The sequence below is a fragment of the Pteropus vampyrus genome, unplaced genomic scaffold, assembly GCF_000151845.1.
Source record: "Pteropus vampyrus isolate Shadow unplaced genomic scaffold, Pvam_2.0 Scaffold59, whole genome shotgun sequence".
Taxonomy (NCBI): domain Eukaryota; kingdom Metazoa; phylum Chordata; class Mammalia; order Chiroptera; family Pteropodidae; genus Pteropus; species Pteropus vampyrus.
Window position 1 is genome coordinate 2,755,295 of NW_011888840.1, and position 18,748 is coordinate 2,774,042.

Here is an 18,748-nt window from a genome sequence, read left to right on the forward strand (position 1 = left end):
GGTTCAGCAGGATTTTAAAAACAACTTTGATTTTGTTTTCAGTAAAAAAAAAAAAAAAAAAAAAAATGTATATTTGGGTTGGGTTCAGAGTTCAGTCAATTAGTGTGTCCATTTTGGATTGTGAGTCATATTATCTGGGTCCACATTACTCATAGTAAGAAATGAGTCAAAACCAGTGTTTTTTTCCTTCTAGCTCAGGGTTTAAAAATACCTCAGGCCTCTTTTGTCCTGAGACTTCCTTGTTCTAAGCAATCCTGAAGTGGCAGTTCTTGGGGACCAAAAATCATTAGCAGGAAGAGACTGACATGAAAACCCACCATCTTGGGTCTGATGCTGAAGGTGGTCTTTCTTTCTCTTTCTTTTGCTTGGTATTTATGTTAGCTGAATACATTTGAGCTCATTGAAAGTTGGTTGGTTACCTTAGGAACAGAAGACATCAGTATTTCTGGTTTAGTCACACAGAAACCAGGAAGCATTCTTTTCGAAACTTAAGATTAATTCCTTGGGTACTGGGTAGTGGAGGTATGAGGACCACTCAGCCATGGCCTGCCCTTTCTCCCTAGACCTGGGCCACCCAAAATGGAAATATAAGTAGTGGCACATGCAGGGCACTGTGTGGTTCCTTTGATTCTTCCCATGGCTCCTTTTTCTAGGAGCTACTCTTCCATTATCTTGTCTCCTTGTGCAATTTTCAAGAAGTCAAAATACCCCTTCTACATGAACCATGTGGTATTGGATGAAAGTTGAAGACATTGTATGAACTCATGTCTAACTCAATATAGATTCAGATGGACCTATGTCTGTGTCTATACCTATATCTATATCTTTGTCTACACCTATATCTATATATGTATAAATAATTATAGATATGTGTGTATATGTGGCTTAGTATACACAATTGTATTTCCTAGCTCTGTCCACTGAGTGGACCCAGAAACAATGACACCCTGACAGCAATGAGCACACCAGAGCCCAGAACTTGTTTTGTAATGCCAGTATCCAATAAAAGAAACCAGCGCTCTTTGGAAAAATGGAAGATTCTAGGACTTGGGCAGAGACTATGCAAGATGAGCCTGGAGCATCTTGTATTGCCAGAAATTAATGAAGTCCTCAAGAGAAAAGTGAAGGGATATGTCAAAGGGACACAAGAGCCAACTGAGAGAGCTCCCAACAGACAAAGCTGGAACAATTTGAGCAACAAAATAAATAATATAGTATTGGAGTATAACCCAAAGTACCAAGTGAAAATTCTTAAGTCTATACTAATATAAATAAATAAATAATGAGAGAACAGGCAGACCTCCTAGATAGGAGAATCCCAAATAATTTATGTAGAATTCTCCACTCAAGGAGGTGGACCATAACTCCCTACCCCTTAAGTGAAGGCCATAAGCAGTGACTTCCTTTTAATGAACACAGTGGGGATACCTGACAAACACGACATGAGTTAGGTGATTAACATTGACATTGACAGTGATAGGTCATGGCGACAGCTTGTACCCTTGACATGATGTGATGGGAATGGCACTTTACCTCTGTGATCTTCCTCCTCCAAACCTATAACCTCAGTCTAACCATTGGAAAAACATCAGACAGACCCAAATCGAAGGACATGCTACAAAATACCTGCCCAGTACTCCTCAAAACTGTCAAGGTCAACGAAAACAGGGAAAGTCTGAGGAACTGTCACAGTCTACAGGAGCCTAAAGAGACTTAACAACTAAATGTAATAGGATATTCTCATGGTAACCTGGAAGAGAAAAATGACATTAGGTAAAAGCTAAGGAAATATGAGTAAAGTATGGGCTTTATTCAATTATAATCCATCAGCATTAGTTCATAAATTGTGACAAATGTACCATATATTATAACATTAGTGCTATGGGAAACTGGGAGTGGGTTATAGGGGAACTCTATGTAATATAATCACTTTTCTGTACCTAAATTTTACAGAAATAAAACAACAACAAAAGAAGTTTATTTTGAAAAATCCTCCCTGGCCATTTATTTTCTTTCTCCTGACCCTATGTCTCTCAACATACTGGTCATGCCAAGAAATTGCGGTGACATAAACAGGCAGCCTTGCCTTCTTGAATTCAGGGCAGCCTTGAATTCAACATGGCAGCTCTTGCTTCTTGGTATGGTGAACCAAATATCATTTCTGGTTTCCTGGGCACCCTTATTTCTTGGCTTTTCTAGTTTCTGGGGACTTATCTGTGGCATTTTTATTGACTCGAATGTGGGCTGAGACATCGTTTGCTTTCAGCCTGGAGGAGACCTGAGACCTGTTTTGGTCTCTCGCTGGAGAAGCCAGACTCCACACCGTGGGGCAGGGACGCATTGCTCAGGATGTTGAGAACAAAGACGTTAACATAACTTCTTAATCTGACAATCACTATTTTATATCCACTAGAAAGACACACTGTGACATGTATTCTTATACTGAGTGTTTGAGCTATTTGCTATACGTTGTAATCGTATACCTCCAAAGTGATTTTCCAAGGCCCAAATGTTCCTCACTCCCTTACACATCTTCCGTGACCACCGTTGCCCAAAGGACTAGGCCCACGTTTGGCAGGCAAAACCATAGCCAGCGTTATTCAAGCATACTCTTCAGCAGCCTCAACACCTGCCTGCCCAACCCTCCCCTTCCTTTTACCTCATCTGTGCCCCAGGAGAATGTATTTCACTGCTCCTTTAATGCTTCTGAGTCTCTGCCCATGCCCTTCTTTCTCTGTTTCTCTGAAGACCTTCTCTGCATCCTGCGAAATCCATCACAAATGTATTTCTATGAAGCATTCCCCAGTTCCCCCAGGCAAAGCTGCATGCGCTCTCTCCTTGTTCACGGGGAGAGCGTTTCACATGCTCGAATTCTTGCACTTAAAGCATTCTGTTGCATATTGGAGGTATCTGTCTATATTACTGGGCCGGAAATGAACTGTCCAAGGTGTAACCGGTGTTCGACTTATCTTTGTATCCCCAGAGCCCAGCACAGAGATTGACAGATAGGAAGGCATTAAGTAGGTGAATGAGTACAGACCCGTTACCACATACTTTCTGCTATTTTCCAAGAAAGGCGGTTAGCTGTATGATTTCTGGAGTCAACCAGCCCTGCATTCAAATACTAATTCTATCACTTGCAAATGAGTTTAGCCAGGTTCCTTAATGTCTCAGTTTCCTCAGCCGATAAATTGGAGTAATATTAACCTCCTAGGACTGTTGGGAAGGTTAAATACAAAAATATGCTACTTAGCAGTGCCAAACACAAATAATCATCCAATGAGTGATAACTGTAATTATTGGACCAAAGTGTACATGTTCTCTTGACAGATCCTTCTGTGTCTAGCAACATGTGGCTATGAGACAAACATCTTGGAAGAGAGATTCTATTGGTGCAAAACCAATCCATTTGAATCAGACCATTGACCCTGATCCTATTGGCCCTGTGCCCAGCCTAATTGTATTTGAAGACCAGATGGAAGACTTAGGTGGGTCAAATGTCTACAGAAGGAAGAAAAACCATCTTAAGCAGGTAACAGATTAGTAAATTTTTCCTCTGGTCGTATTTCTCATAGACAAGTCAATTGTTCCCTTGCTGTTGACCTTGATTACTGTCCTTGATGATTATTACTAAACATAACTTTGCATTTCCCAAATATATTTGAATTTTACAAGTCATATATTTCCAGGACAAGAGCCAAAACTAATCAACCCAGTCTTTGGAAAAGCATCTGATGGAGGCATAATCCACAACTTTAATGAACATTGAGGCTTTGAAATTGAATAACAGAAGGAAAACTAATGAATTAGTTAATTTTGTCTTCCCCGTATCTTAACCATTTAATCTTTACCTAGAACATACACACCCTATTCAATACATATTCTTCTAAATGGTTTTTCATCAACTACTGATTTCCGTTGTGCTTAGAAAGCATTTAGTCACCACACTAAAAGAAAGTTAAGAGGCAGCCCAGATACTTGCTAAGCCAGCATTCAAGTGACCTGCCCAAGCGTCTTGAGGCCACAGTGTTTGACTTAAACAGCCTGGCCTGGCAGCACTACTCAAGCTGCCAAGAAAATAAACCAGGACTCTTGAAGGTTTTTTTGTGCTGGAGTTGCATTTGCAAATCTGGTTTGGAATGGGCTCTCGACAAAGGTGATTCCTCCCTTGTTCTCCTTCCTCTCTGGCTTGTTCAGTGCAAGAGGGCCACCAGCAGTCTCTGGAAGTCTCCAGAGGTGTCCGAGCGAACCATGTCAGAGAGAGACTTCTGATACTTCTCTTGGAACTTTGCTTTGATCCCTTGAAGGTCCACCTGTAGGAAAGATGACAACTGCAATGGGACAACATTTATAGCGTGTTCACCATAAACACAGGCAGGCACTCTCCTAAGCTTGTCATTCTCGTTTGCTCATTTATGCCTCCAAACAACTGTTAGAAGTAGGGGCTACTATTCTTCCAATTTTATGAAAGAAAAGGAAAGCAGAATTAAGCTCCGCGAAGTTTGCAGAGGTGTGTGTGTGCGTGTGTGTGCGCGATGTGCGTGCGGTGTGTGTGTGCACGTGCACGCATGTGTGTCTGTTCCAGTAAAACTTTATGAACACTAAAACTTGAATTTCCTATGACTTTTATATGTTGCAAAATATTATTTTCCTTTTATTTAAAAACGAATCATGCTCAGGTAGCAGGACTGGACAAAAACACAGAGATTCGAAATAAAGCCTTTTTTTTTTTTTCTCGTACCCTGATCAGCAAGGATATTAGTGCTAATCAACAAAATTCAAATGAATATTGATTTATAGGACTTATTTTGAATCTAATTATTAAAAGCTTGAGAAACCTAGCTGCTGGAAGTGAGGAGACTCAGAAGAAAAACAAATTAAGAGTTTCTTCTGCTCTAAAAACTTTTCACAACACAAAAAAAGATAATTCCAGATGGAACGTACTCATGAAAGAAGCACAGTACTTTCCTTAACCGAGAGTTTTGTGGTAGTTTTTTCTTTATTTTTTAATATAAACGCTACCTTGCTTTCTAGACAGACCCACGAACCATCGCTCAAGTTTTTGGTTCTTTTTTTTCTCCTGTCCTGATTAGAGAGCTGAACAGGAGAGAAAAACATGAGAACAGGAAAAGACGAGAGAGTGAAGAGTTGTTCGAAGTGGATTCTGAGCAGCAGAGAGAGGGGTCTGTCCCTTTGCTCCCCGGCTTGTGTGCTGTTTGGCTGGGGGAGGGGCAGAGTGGAGGGGGCTCAGTGTGGGGGTGGGGTACACTGAGGTTGTGTTCTAGCTTTATGTGGCTTTGAAGGATTACAGGTTCAGGCCAACTACGTCTGCCTGGGCCTGACACATTCTGAGGGAATGGCCCTCAGGTGGAGATGACCCAGGACACGCGGTCAGTACTGAGATGGGCAGAGCCTCTTGGAATAAATACGCCATGGCCCATGTGGAGTGAACACGGAGCCCCGAGGAGCCCTCTAGACCCATCCATCCCTTGCGGTCTTTTAGAATCCCTGCCCTGCTTTTTGCCAATCTGATGCTTTGAGCACCTTAAGCCTTTGGTTGGGGGTTGAGTTACTAAGAGACAGAGAGACAGAGAAGTCAGAGACCTGGAGGGATAAGGGAAAGAGAGAGATTCGGAGCCAAGGAGCAGAGAATGAGGACAGCAGAAGGATGGCAGAGATACTGGGGAAGGGAAAGAGGGAGGAGAGAGAGACATATATGAATAGTGGAGGAGGAGGAGAAAGAGGGGGAGGAGCAATTCCAGGAATAGGAATAAAAACAAAAGAACAGGCTTGTTGCTAAGTTATATTTAAAAACAGTGTTAGATGTTCAGTATTATTTGTCAAAAGTCGCGGGCCAGCATTTGGGCTGGTATCTTTTCTCTTTCATTTAACAATTTTCGGAGGGAAGATGTCTGTGGTTTTCAAGTGCTCCGTTGCACTTCGTTCTCCAAGGCTTCTCCTGCTGTGGACAAAATGCCATGTCCCCTTTCTTTTGTAATTTCTTCTATGCATAGTTCTATATTCCAGAGCATTTGCTATGACTCTTGGCAGCTGCTCCCAAGCTTTTGGCGACTCACTTCCCTGTCCCCTCCTTATCCTCATGCATTCTCAAAAAGGGGACAATGTCATTCTCAACGGGGCAAAAATGGGTTCTTACAGAGAGAAAAAAATCTTAATCTTTTTGTGTAGAAGTAACCATATGGGACATAAACAGATATGTGGTATATCTGTGGGGTTAATTTCTTGAGGGTGGGATAGTGATTAGGAAAAAATTAAGTCCAAAAACCTCCTTAGTGGGGATGATCTGTCATCGAAAAGAGGCTGAGAAACATTGTCTTGTGCCGATACGTGTCTTGTGCAAAATTATGCTTCTGAGGTGCGTTTAATTAAATAAAGGCCCAGCTCAGGAGTGAGGAAATTGTTTGCTTATTGTCTCTGTTGCTCAGTGACCTAGTCAGTCGCTAAACTTTCAGGGTCTCTGTTTCGTCTTCCTTAAGATGGAAGTGAACGTAGCTGCGCTACCCAGAAGGGCAGCACAGGTCCCTTTTGCACACTGTCACAAGCCTTCTGGAGCCACAGATGACAAAAATAGAAGCAGTGCTCGTCATATTTTTACAAAAAGAAACAGGTTGAAGCATAGCACAGGGTCGTCCACAAAGTCTGGAAAGGTAAAAGCCATCTCTGTTTTACTTTTTCTGTAAATAAAAAACTCTTCGTCGATGACAACTGTGGTGGTAAAAAGAGTCTGCCGCCCGCCGCTTTGGAGTCGAGTGTGTCTTACCTCGGCCCTGGTCACAAAGATGTGAATTAGCGTCTCCTCGTCGGTCCCCGCTCCTGTCATGGACTTGTACAGACGGTCAGCAAAGTAGCCTTCCTGGTCCCGGGCACACCTCACTGGGCAGGACAAAGGAAAAAGGAGTGTGAGCCCGTCATGTTTTATTGAATACCAAGGACACCTTTTGAAGGAACAGAGATGGCTCTGAGTGTCACCTCGCGGCCCGTGGAGCTGACTGGATTGTGAGGCTGGTGTTCGGAAGGGGCGGGCTTCACAATGTTGTGTCATGGGTTCTGGAGGATCCAGGACACCTGGATTCTTCCACCAGAACCAAGTTCAAACCCCTTCCGACAAATAAGACCCTTTCCTGTTCCCCGAAGGCCACGTGGCCGTCTTCTGCAAAGGTCTCCCTGCAAAGTTCATGATTCTCACCAGCAGAAATAACTTTCACATATAAACAAAACCTCCAATGCTGGAGGCAGGTCCAGAGAGGAGACAGACTGGCCGGCAAGCTCGCTGTAATAAAACCTCATAATCTCGAAAATTCGCTCGCTTGGACTGTGGCCTGCTCTCCTGTGCTAAACTACCTTCCTCTCCTTTGTTTTCCTCACTGGGTTTGTTTTGGGAGCCTCACCTCTGGGTCTTGTCCAAGTTCCCCACACTTAGTTTGTGATCTGGGGTGCGAGCTGGACGAAGTGTTTGATCCTGGCTACAGATCGCCTTCCTACAAGGCTGCTCGTTTCTCTTTTCCGGCCCTCCCTCTGCCTGCCAGCCTCGATCTAATCCACGAATTAATGAAGCGTGGTTTCCACTCACCAGCCAGGAGACAGGGTACATCTCTGCTCGTGGGGATCAGCCATTCTTTCCCTCTCCCCCTGCTCCCGGTCTCATATGGGTCCATATTGATAACACTTTTGGGGGGAATGAACCATTTACTCTTTAGGTTGTTGACATTTATCTAGAACACTTCACAATTTTTGATGTTAGTGACTAATAACAAGTAGTTAATTCATCACAGTCGTGGAAAACACAGCCTTAATATGTCCTGTGAGGGAAACTCCTGTTTTCTAGGTAATTGCCCATTTAATTGTTGTTCACGATGAAGGTTGGGAGACAGATTGAGGGAGGCAGAGTCTAGGTTGCGAGTCTGTCTCCTCACAACCACCAGAGGGTCAGCAGAAAAACAAAACCCAGACAGACCCAGGTGTCTGACCCCTTCAGCCTGAGAACAGCCCCAAAGCTGCTGAATTGGTGGAGGTTGTGGGGGGAACCCGTCAGTTTGAGGAGTAACATATTTTGGACTCACTGTGATCCCCAGATGTTCTGAGCTGGTGACATCACAAGGTTTTCCTGAAGGCCCTCTTCCGTGCCTTCAGCATCTTACTGATGCTGAAATGACTGTCTGCCTAGGTCTCTGTGCTCCGAACCAAATAGGTGTCTTCTCCCCTGATGTTCCTACTGTATACAATTTATGCCTGGTGAATACCCTTTCTTTTTAGCAACAGCAGGAACCCCTCAGACGTTTGGGTGGGGCTAGCTGGGGAAGATTTGGGCATAAAGGTGGGGCGTGGAAGGCAGGGCAGCCAGGTCCTAGTCTCTGTCCATTGCTCTCTTTAGTTCAGACAGGGGTTCTCCAACTCCAATCGCTTAGGGGATCCTGGAAAAGTGTGGCTTCCAGTCTCCATTCATGGAGATTCTAAGTGGGTAACCAGCAGTGGGGCTCAGGAAATGGTATTTTCACACGGCCCCCCAATAGATGATTCTGATGCAGCGGTCCAAGGACCCCACTTCGAGAAATGCGGCTTCAGAGGCTGCAAGTGGTGGGCGCCGTTTGGTCTCCTAACCCTTTCTCCTTGGTTTTAGCCACAAACCGGCATCTTTATGAGTTAGGTGGGAGTAGGAGGGGGGCTGTCTAGAAAATAGAGTCATGAAGTCATGTCTCCTCTCCGTGTGGTTTATTCTCAAGGTCTTCCTATTCGCTTTTATGTGTGCTACCACTGGAGTCCACTTGAGTTCGGCAGTTCAGGGTCCCCAACTGTAGGGACTGCGTCTCTCCTTCCTCTGGACCCTCCTGGCTCTGGCTGTTTCTGTTTTTGTCATGACTGTCGCCTACTCTGTTGATTCCTGTGTATCTGCCACAGGCTTGAAGCTTTCCAAGAGCAGGAACCGAACCTATTTACCTCTGAATCCCACACCTAGCACAACCCCTGGCCCAGTCAGGTGCTGAGTAAATGTTAAAGAATGGAATGGCTTTAGTACCATTAATAATTAATATTAATAAAGATTAATATTACTCTTCTGGCTGAACTCTTCTGTCTTCCCAATTCTCTGCACTGTAAGCACAGGGAGTGTTTGGAGCCTCTGAGCAGGGCCATGAATAGATTTCTCCATTTACTTCAGACACTCATCCTTTTAGCCCTAAGGACAGTTGTCTATGTGTCTCCAGCGTGGGTCAGGGATGCTTAAGCCTCTGCACATCATGATAGAAGTCCTGCTAATTTGAATGCAAAATGAGGATGGATTTTTAAAAACTCAATTGCTGATACTGTTCCAAAAAAAAAAAAAACCCACCAAAAAAAAAAAAAAAAAAAAAAAAAAAAATGTTTGGCAGCTAGAGCACATTTTTTAACTTCCAGGGCTGCCTTTTCAGCTCTTCCTCTTCTTTGGGGGTTGTGTCTCTCCATTTCTTGTGCCATTTGGGATGGTGCCCTGGACTCCTCACCACAGGAGTGCGGACAATGGACAATGCCTTCATTCCAGGGCTTGCCAAAGGAAAAGGGAGCCTGCCAGACCCGGCCCCGTGCCCATCTCCCTGCTATTTCCTGCCTGTGGGCAACACCTGGAGAGGTCCTGGTGTTTGCTTGGCACAGCGGAGATCTGGTCTCCTTCCCATCTCTTTCTAAACGAACCTCATTCATTCTAAATATTGAAGGGAACCAAATACAAAAGGACAGCCTTGAGCCATCGGGCGTGTGCAGAAACTAGTTCATGGATCCAGAACCTGGGTACTTTAGAGTGGGTGTCACATGAGCCATACACTGCTCCCCTAAGGCTAGCAACAGTTGACAGCTACTCTCAGGGACCCGTGAGCTTAGTGGGACTGTAGAGGATGCCATGGTGCATGCCCCGATGACCTCTTCAGGACTGAGGCACCCAGTCCAAGTGTGGCCTGCTGGCTGCTCACTGAGTCCCTTCCCAGAATCACCCTCCAAGGAGGGAGCAGCTTTACCCAAGGTTACAAAGGCTCCCGGGGTACAGCCCTCCGACTGCCCTATGTGGGCTGCAAAGACCCGGCTCCGTGCCTCCACTCGGCACAGCCTGGCTTCAGGGCTTCTTGGAGACCAGCAAAGATCCTGTTGCAACTGCATCCCATTCATCCTCTCCCTTGCCCAATGCCGCTCAGATGTGTTGTTCCCAAAACTGTTCTATGAAAGCATCCTGCACCCAAACCTCCGTCTCCGAGTCCTGTTTTAGGGTGCCCAGCCTGAGCAGGGACACTCCTGGCTTTGGTTTACCGAGAGTTAAGTAGGCCGTCTGCAGATCTCCCGACGTTTCTGCTTCGATGGCCTCCTCGATATCTTTACCCACGAGCTGGAGAGACAAAGTCCAGCCGTTAGTCCGTTGTTTTGCTTTTGGTGCACTTGGGGTTCTTCCTCCATAAAAATCACTAAACTCTTCCAGATTTGGGCACCTGGCCTTAAGGCACTCCTGTCTGGCCTCATGCCTTGCAGGGCTGAGGGTGGTTGCCCCCCATCTGAGCGGGGGGCTCTCATGGCTGAGGGGTTAGTCCAGATTTGACCCAGTCAGGACCACACGCTCAGCCTTAGCTTCCTCCTCTGTAAAATCAGGGGATGGAAGAAAACGAACATACGCTGTGTCGATACTTCTTTATGTTTATATGATACTTGTGTTTCCTATGTGTTTTTAAAAATTCTTTCCATTTCTAATTTTCTAGGAGGCTGTGGTTATGATCAGCTTCCTTATACCTTCCTTGTCTCCTTTGTCCCGGGACTGGAGACTCAGTCTCCTACATTCTGGGTGAAGGAAGCAGTGGCTGCAAAGTTCACGGTAAGGACCTGTCTAATGTTTCTGGTAGAGTCGGGCTCATGGGCTGGTGGCAGGGGGCTGACCAGGTCAAAATGCCACTTTCCTTCCCTCTGGGGTGATTCCAAATGATCCTACAGTCACCACCGGCTTGCATATCTCTGCACAGCATTACGCATTAGGTTTCTTTCCAAATATTTACAGAAGATGAAGTTCAGAGTAAATCGTGACTATGCTTAATGCAAGTACCGCCTGGGCCACACTCGGGGCAGGGCAAAAAAAGAGAAAGAACTTTTTGTTGGGTTTGGGAAAGGCGGTTAAGCATTAGAAAGACTGAAACATCTCTCTTAGAAACTAACACGAGTACAATTCAGTAAATAATTCGGGCCTTTGAGGACATGCCAGTGGAGTTTATGTCATTTATTCTGAAAACACAAATTAACAAACTATTCTTTGCAATGCAAGCACAGTAGGTGTGGGGGAGGGTCCAGATTCTTGATCGCCTCGTCCCGCTTTGCATATCTAGAGGCCTGGTGTGTGTAATGGGCTAGAAGGGGATTGGGTCGGGGGCTTTCAGTCCTATCCCTGTCTTTGCTGTTCACAGCCTTTTGTAAATTTGATATGGGAGCTGGTATTTTGGAAGGGACTGGTATCATTTCCCCATGAATAGGGTTCTTGTTCTGTAGACTGAGATTGCATTTCAAGAGGACATTGTATTCACACAGGTCTGTGTTACTAAAAAAAAAAAAAAAAAAAATCCTCACATTAAACCTCTTTCTGTTTCTGTTGTTAATACTGGGCCAGAACAGTGCTTTTCAATTTTCTGTAGCATCTCAGATAAAAGCAAAAAAGCAGCACGATTCCGGGGATGCAGGAGACAGCATCCGAACCCTAGCCCTAGGCAGTAATGCCAGGCTTCTGCCCTCACAGGGTCTCTTTTTTGCACAACTTTGTGAATAGCACAACTACAGGGGGTGCTAGTCACACAATACAATGAGATGGCATCGCCCCTCCTTCTCTACCCGCCTCCTGCCCCCAACCACCTCCTGGTAGCTACCAAGGCACCACCAGGGGCTTCATGAAACACAGATGAAAAACAATTGACTGGCTCAAGTGATTGCAACTCTCCTTTGCAAATGGCATGCTTTTTCACTTACTGGAACACTTAATTCTTAGGGGGCTTTTGGGGCAGAACCAAGTTTTTGTTCTCAGTACAAAAACACGTTGCCAGGGTGAATTCCAGACAAGCCTCAAAGCCTTCTAGTTAATCAGATAGGGAGATTATTAGAAGAATAAGCGAGACATTTCTTTCTTTTATAACCGATTCTCCTCGATCGACAACATGCCCACAGCAGAATCCTATCCACTGGTTTTGGCTACAGCAATTAAAGGGCTAAAGACTCTGGAATAGGTTTAAGGAATGCTTAAAGGGGAGGGGAGAAGGAGGGAGGGTGTGGTGGGGAGGCAGTGAGCCTCAGCTGTGGGTATGTTTACCTATGGTTTATATTAAGCCCTGTTTGGGGAACTTATTTCAGCTTTGTAAGTAGATAAACCTTTTTTATGGCCGAGTAGTATTCTTTGTATGAAATAAGTCAGACAGAGAAAGACAACTACCATACAATTTCACTTACATGTGGACTCTAAAATACAAAATCAGCAAAGAAACAAAACAGCAACAGACTCGTAGATTCAGAGAATGAACTGATGGTTGCCAGGTGGGAGGGGCGTTGGGGCGCTGGGTAAAGAAGGTGAAGGGATGAAGAAGCACAGTTTGGCAGTTACAAAACAGTCATGGGGATGTGAAGGACAGCATAGGGAATATAGCCCACAGCATCGTAATAACTATGAATGGTGCCAGGTGAGTACTGGACTTGCTGGGGATCACTTTGTGAGTTATACAAATGTCGAACCACGGTGCTGTACACCTGAAACTAATATCACATTGAATGTCAACTGTAATTGAAAAACATAAAATTAAAATAAAAAATAGATTCTGATTTAGAGGGCCAATAAAGGCAAATACCTGAGCTTTTTTTTTAACCAAAAATTACCATTCAATGCTATGTTAGGACAACCTGTGCCATATAATATGCTCCACCGACCTGACACCAACATCTTAGTGCTTTCAGCCAGAGACCGTAAGAAAATTTGTGGGACCAGGGTCCTAAGACCAGGGTGAACTCTAAAAATCAATGATAAAGATCAAGGTGAATGATGTGTCAGGAAGGTTTCTGAAATAGATGAATAGGTAGCATTTTCTAGCTGGTTCATGCAAGAATCATAAAATCAATGGATAATCTTATCATCCATTTGAGCTTTAGCTCTGGTTTTTGACTCTGTTGGTTCACACAGGGAGACTCCTAACAACTGTTAATGTTTATTGAGCACCTGCTGTGTGCTAGGTACTCAGTGCTTTACTTCTGTTAATTCATTTAATCCTTACAACCTTATGAAGTATGTACTATTATTATCCCTATTTTATGATTGGGGAGACTGAAGTACAGAACCCTTAAAAACTTGCCCAAGGTCATACAGCTAGTAGCCTAGGACAGAATTCTTTAAATTTAACATGCATCAGAATCTGGAAGATTTGTTAAAACACAGACTGTAGGACTCTAATTCCGGGGAATGTGACTCAGTAGGTCCAGGTGGGGACTGAGAATTCTCATTTTTAACATGTTCTCCAGTGATACCGATGCTGCTGTTACGGGATTCATATTGACAGAGATTGGCCTAGAGAGTATTCTTAGGTATCATGTACACACACACAGGCTCACATGTATGTGTGTTTCTATAGCCATCACCAATGACAGCCATCCCCAGAACCTCCATCCACAGCCCCAATCATGTGGGAAGGAGGTCTAGGTCACGGAGATGTCTTTCAGCTCAGTCTATATAGCTCTGGGTGCAGAGGCCAGGGGAGTGCAGGATCAGCTGCCTTTGATCATGACTCTGGGCATGATTTGAAAGCCATGGCCCCTAAAGGCTTATATACAGTAATGATAAAATTCCAAAGCTTTATTGTCTTTTCATCTGCTGGCAACACATAGGAAAAGCTCTTTTGAGTGAGGAGCGGCCAGCTCCAGCTGAGGTAGGAGCTCGGGCTGCAGAATCTTGGAGTTCTCATCCACTTTCTGCTACTGACTTGCTGTGTGGTCCTGATAAGTTACAGATGGTTCCTTACTCATAACAGGCTTTCCTTGTCCAGCAGTTGTGGGTAGCAGTGGCTGTTCAGCCTACATTATAGTTACAGTATTGTTGTGAAATTCAAATGAGATACAGGGCACAGAAGTGCTTTGAATAGTTAAAAACAGTCCACAAATATAAAATAGGAGACTAAAAAAAAAAAAAAATCTGATACTCTACAAAAGGCTTCTTGCAATTAAAGACTGATTTTCAGGGAAAGACTCACAACTGAGACCCTCGAAATAAGCTAACTCACCTTGTTGGCTTAAAATTATCGTTACATTAAAAAGTAATCGTATAAAAGTAATTTATACACACCTTTTCAAGAGTGTAGCTCTGAGGTATATCGCATACATCTTGGGAGTGGTAAGCACTGTTAGCCTGACTGTAAATTGGAATAGTAATAATAGCGAACACTTGTACGCTTACCACGCACCAGCTACTGCCCTCCGCCTTTCACATTTATCTTATATAGCTCTTAAAATAACCCCATGAGGGTGTGATGAGGATGACGATCATGGTCTCTGTTTTGCAGATGAGGATAGAGAGGTTAGATCACGTGCCAGGATTTGAATCAGGATTTGAACCTGGGCCCTCTAACTCTAGGGCTTCGCTCGTAAACTTGACACGGCTCTGCTTTCCTAGTTTCTGTTGGAAAGCGGTGTTTCCCACCCTTGGCACTCCTTTTGGGGACAGATTGTGGGGTCTGTCCTGTGCATTGTTAGATCTTTAGCAGCACCCTGGCGTCCACCTGCAAGATGCCAGTACCACACAATGGGACAACTCCAAATGTTTCCGGACAGTATCCAATACCCCTGGCGGGAGGGGGAACAAAATGACTCTTGATCGAGAGCCGTTGCTGTAAAAGAACCGCCCTCGCGCCCTATCCCAGGTTGTGGCTCCTTTTGGAAAGACTTTAAGACACAGTTTCAGTGGGAATCCCTTGCCCTGGCCCTTGATTACTCACAATCTGATAGGCTTGAAAGGTGGCTTGTAACTGCTTGTGGCTCCTCTTGGCCAGGACTTCGTTAAAGGCAAGTTCATCGGTTCCCCAGCGGCCTTCCCCTGCCTTGGAGGTCAAATGCAAACATTTGGAAAAAACCTTTTGCGAAAAGGCTGACTATAGTGCTGTGACCGGGCCTCACTTATGGGAAATGATAACACAGGCACTGAATAGAAGCCAAACTGATTGACTAAACACTTTAAACTTCACATATTTATTCATATCATTTATACCCTCCCTTATTACAAAACGGATCTGAGGTGGTTAACCCCATAGGAAGATAAGAACAGGAGTAATTCTTTCAGGTTCGTGAAGACTGTATCTATGATAAACATTTTAAAGACTATACATACTTATTTCCCGAGTGACTCCCATTTGCATAAGATAAATAAACATGTGTTGAAAATCACACTAAGACATTTTTTAAAAAAAGATTTTGCCGAGACTGGCACGCCTGCGCACTTACGTCATGCAGGTCCCTGGCATCCTGACCAGCTAGATCTTTGTCCACGTTATCGCCTTCGTCACGATTAGCCTAGAAAAAGCGACACATTGTTATAAACCCGAGTTTCTGCTGGACCACAGAAAACAAAAAGAGAAAGCCTGAAGAGCTGGGGTGATTTCAGAGTGAGCCCGCCCAAGTGGCAACACTGCTCTTTGCTGCCATCTTTTGGGCACAACTGATAAACAGAGCAGCTTCTGTGACAACACTTGTTTTTATCGTTCTTTTTTTTTTTGTAGAAACCAAGGTCACTCACAAACCCTGCTGACCTCTAAGCAGGCTGAAAGCAACATCACGGTGTCTCCTAGAGTCAGTTAAATAGGAAGGTCCCAGTCTACCTTCTAGAATATCAAACTCCAGCGCTCAGGGTCCCCATCATGAAGAACCCCGAACGTTGGGTTGGTCTTGAAGTCTAACCCAAGCCCTTTGTGTCAGGCAGAATTTTAAGATGACCCCAATGTTCCCCACCCTTATATAATTCCCTTCTCTTGAGTGTGGGCAAGACATGTGAATACGAAGAGATATAACTCCTGTGATTATGTTGTGTGAATATGGCAAAGGGGATGTTTGCGGATGTGATTAAGGTCCGTAATCAGTGGAGTTCATCAAAAGGGATATCACCCTGGGTGGGTCCTGCCCAATCAAGTGAGCTCTTAAAAGGTCAGAGATGGAAGGCATCAGAGAGATGAGCGCCTGCTGGCCTGAACGAAACCAAACAGCCATGCTTTGAACTGTCTGGGGGGCACGTGACAGGGAACTGAGGATGACCTTTAAATGCTGATAGCAGTCTCTGGTTGACAGCCAGCAAGAAAGCAGGGACATCGGTCATAGAGCCCCAGGGAACCCAACCCTGCCCATGACCAATGAGGTTGGAAGAGGACCCAGGTCCTCAGATGGAATGGCAGCCCCAGCCAAGACCTTGATTTCAGCCTCATGAGACTCTGAGCCAAGGACTCGGCTAACCTGTAGGAAGACTCCTGACCTGTAGAAACCATGAGATCATAGACCTGTGTTGTTTGGAGTTGCTAAGTTTGTGGCATTTTGTCATACAGCAGGAGAAGAACACTTACATACTCTCCCTACTACAGCGTAAGGCTGCGTGTTCTCTGCTGTCAGTCTGTTCACACCGAGAGAAATGAACCAGAGGAAGTGCACCCAAGCTATTAAAGATGGATGTGTCAACGAGAGTACAGATGCTATCTTGCTGGAGGCCCGAGAGCTGTGTCTCGAAAGCCCCGCTTTGCTGGACGAGCTCCCTGCAGTGGCTTTTACAGGCCGAGACTTGGGGGGATCCGGGAAGTAAGTGTAGAGCTTGGGGTCAGATGGCCTGGTTCTGGCTCCTGGGCTGTGTCTTAGTGTGTGTAAACGTAGGCAGGTTATCCATCCTCTCCAGGCTTGAATCTCCTCACTGGCAAAATGAGGTGGTGATGTTTAATGAGATAATTCATGAACAAAAAGGGATTATAAACTGCAAATGAGTAGGCGAATAATTATTATGAGAGAAGTCCCGAATGAATGATTTCACAAAGGCCGGGCTGACAGAGCTGACAGGGCTGATGATCTCTCAGTAACATTTTTAATCAAAGCAGGAAATGTTTACTGTCTATCTGGCTTTTTCCATCATAGCACCGTGTTGCCTAGTGCTGTTTCCCCAAGATCATAAAAGAGGTGAGACCTCTTCACTCTTACCTGTAGCAGAGACACCAGGATTTTTTTTAGGTTTCCATTTGTGTCATCTTTGATATCTGATTGAAGGCTCCTGTCAAATACTTTTGAAGAGGGGAAAAAGGAAGGCAGAAAGCAGACAATTTAGTTTCCCAGAGGTACTTTGAAAAGAACATTCTTTATCCAAAGTCAGAACAAAAGGTCACTTACGTCTTTGGTAGGCTTCTTTAATGGCGATGATTTCCTAGAAAAGGTAATAAAGTAAATCAATTCTCCAGGGTGAGTTACGCCATAAGATATGGAGAGGTACACAGAAGGAAGAGTCAAGGGCCTGTCTCTGGGCACAGGATGCTTTCTTTCATGACTTCCTCCAGAGAGGACCACCCCTGGAGGTGAGAAGGGGCCCTTCAGTGCCAACATTTCCAACATGACCAACGCAGGTAAGGTGTGCATACATTCTCCTTAGTTAGAGGTGAAAACATTACAGCTAATCTAACATTTTCTTCCAGTACCTCCTCGCCCCAGCCCCACCCAGGTAGCCTGCGTTCAGTGCATACCTTCGCAAATATTTTTCTCTGATTCGTGCACACATGTATGCTATTGGAAATGTATAGAATTATTTTGTATGCGTGCGTAAACAGTACTGTACACATTGTTCTTTGACTTATTTTTTCACTCAATCATATGTCTTCGAAATCCAGCTATGCTTATACATAATTAGTCACCTGGTGTTTTTTTAAATGGATACAAAATGTCCCATCCTACAATAGGCCACGGTTTATTTAGCCAGTCTCCACTGGATGGACATAGGTTTCCAGTTTTTCTCTACTTCAAACAAGGCTTCATTCAGGAAACGGTTTGCTGGAGCAGACGTGTATGTTTCTCTGTAGGGCGTGTCCTGGGAAGAATTGCTTTGTATATCAATGACTGGTGCCAAGTGGCCCACTCAGGAGCTGCCTCCGTTTACACCTGAACCGGCAGTGTGAACCAGCAGGTGTTTCCCCAGAGCGTCACCTGCAGCCTGTTTGAAGTGAAAGTCAGTGACGGGCGATAGAGTGTGGAGCCGGGCTGTGTGCTTTGGGGGTTGAGAGGGCTGTGGGAGGGAGGTGACAGCTGACACCTGTGTCTGTGTAGCTTCTCCTCCTTTCTTCGCCTTCCATCCCACCACCGGGATTTGCCTGAACCTGCGACATGCTCTCTCTGTCTCTGTTTTTCTTCTTTTTACTGTCAGATCTATTTGATTGAAAATAAAGGGTTTTCCTTGTTGTTGAGTCCAGGACCTGAGAGAAACTAGGCTGAGGGGGAACAGCATGTGGTCAAATAAGATTAGAAAAATCATGATCATATTAACCTTCTTGCCAAGGCAGGCTGCCAGTTGCCCCATATCGAATGTTCCTTCTCTGGGGCTGTGGTGCATCTGGAAAAGGTGGGAATGCTGAGTAGGGAAAGTTCGGTGGCTGTTGGACTGAACCGATGCCACCCTCCTTTGCTAATCCTCCTGTAAGGCACAATCCTAAACTAAACCTCCTGGAAATGGAGGGTTTCTATTGTCTCGTGGGAAGAAAAGCAGTCT

At 44.7% G+C, this 18,748-nt stretch overlaps 1 protein-coding gene across 1 annotated transcript in view; it reads right to left on the minus strand.

The window, feature by feature from the left end:
- Nucleotides 1–3,732: 3,732 nt before the first annotated feature.
- ANXA13 (annexin A13) overlaps nt 3,733–18,748 on the minus strand; it is a 23,244-nt gene continuing 8,228 nt past the window's right edge. The window contains exons 5-11 of the mRNA XM_023530988.1: nt 17,386–17,419; nt 17,200–17,279; nt 15,475–15,543; nt 14,973–15,074; nt 10,291–10,366; nt 6,782–6,894; nt 3,733–4,313 (exon numbers count right to left, since the gene is read on the minus strand). Of these exons, the coding sequence (XP_023386756.1) occupies nt 4,194–4,313; nt 6,782–6,894; nt 10,291–10,366; nt 14,973–15,074; nt 15,475–15,543; nt 17,200–17,279; nt 17,386–17,419 (594 nt within the window). The 3' untranslated portion in view covers nt 3,733–4,193. The remainder of the gene's footprint in view (nt 4,314–6,781; nt 6,895–10,290; nt 10,367–14,972; nt 15,075–15,474; nt 15,544–17,199; nt 17,280–17,385; nt 17,420–18,748) is intronic.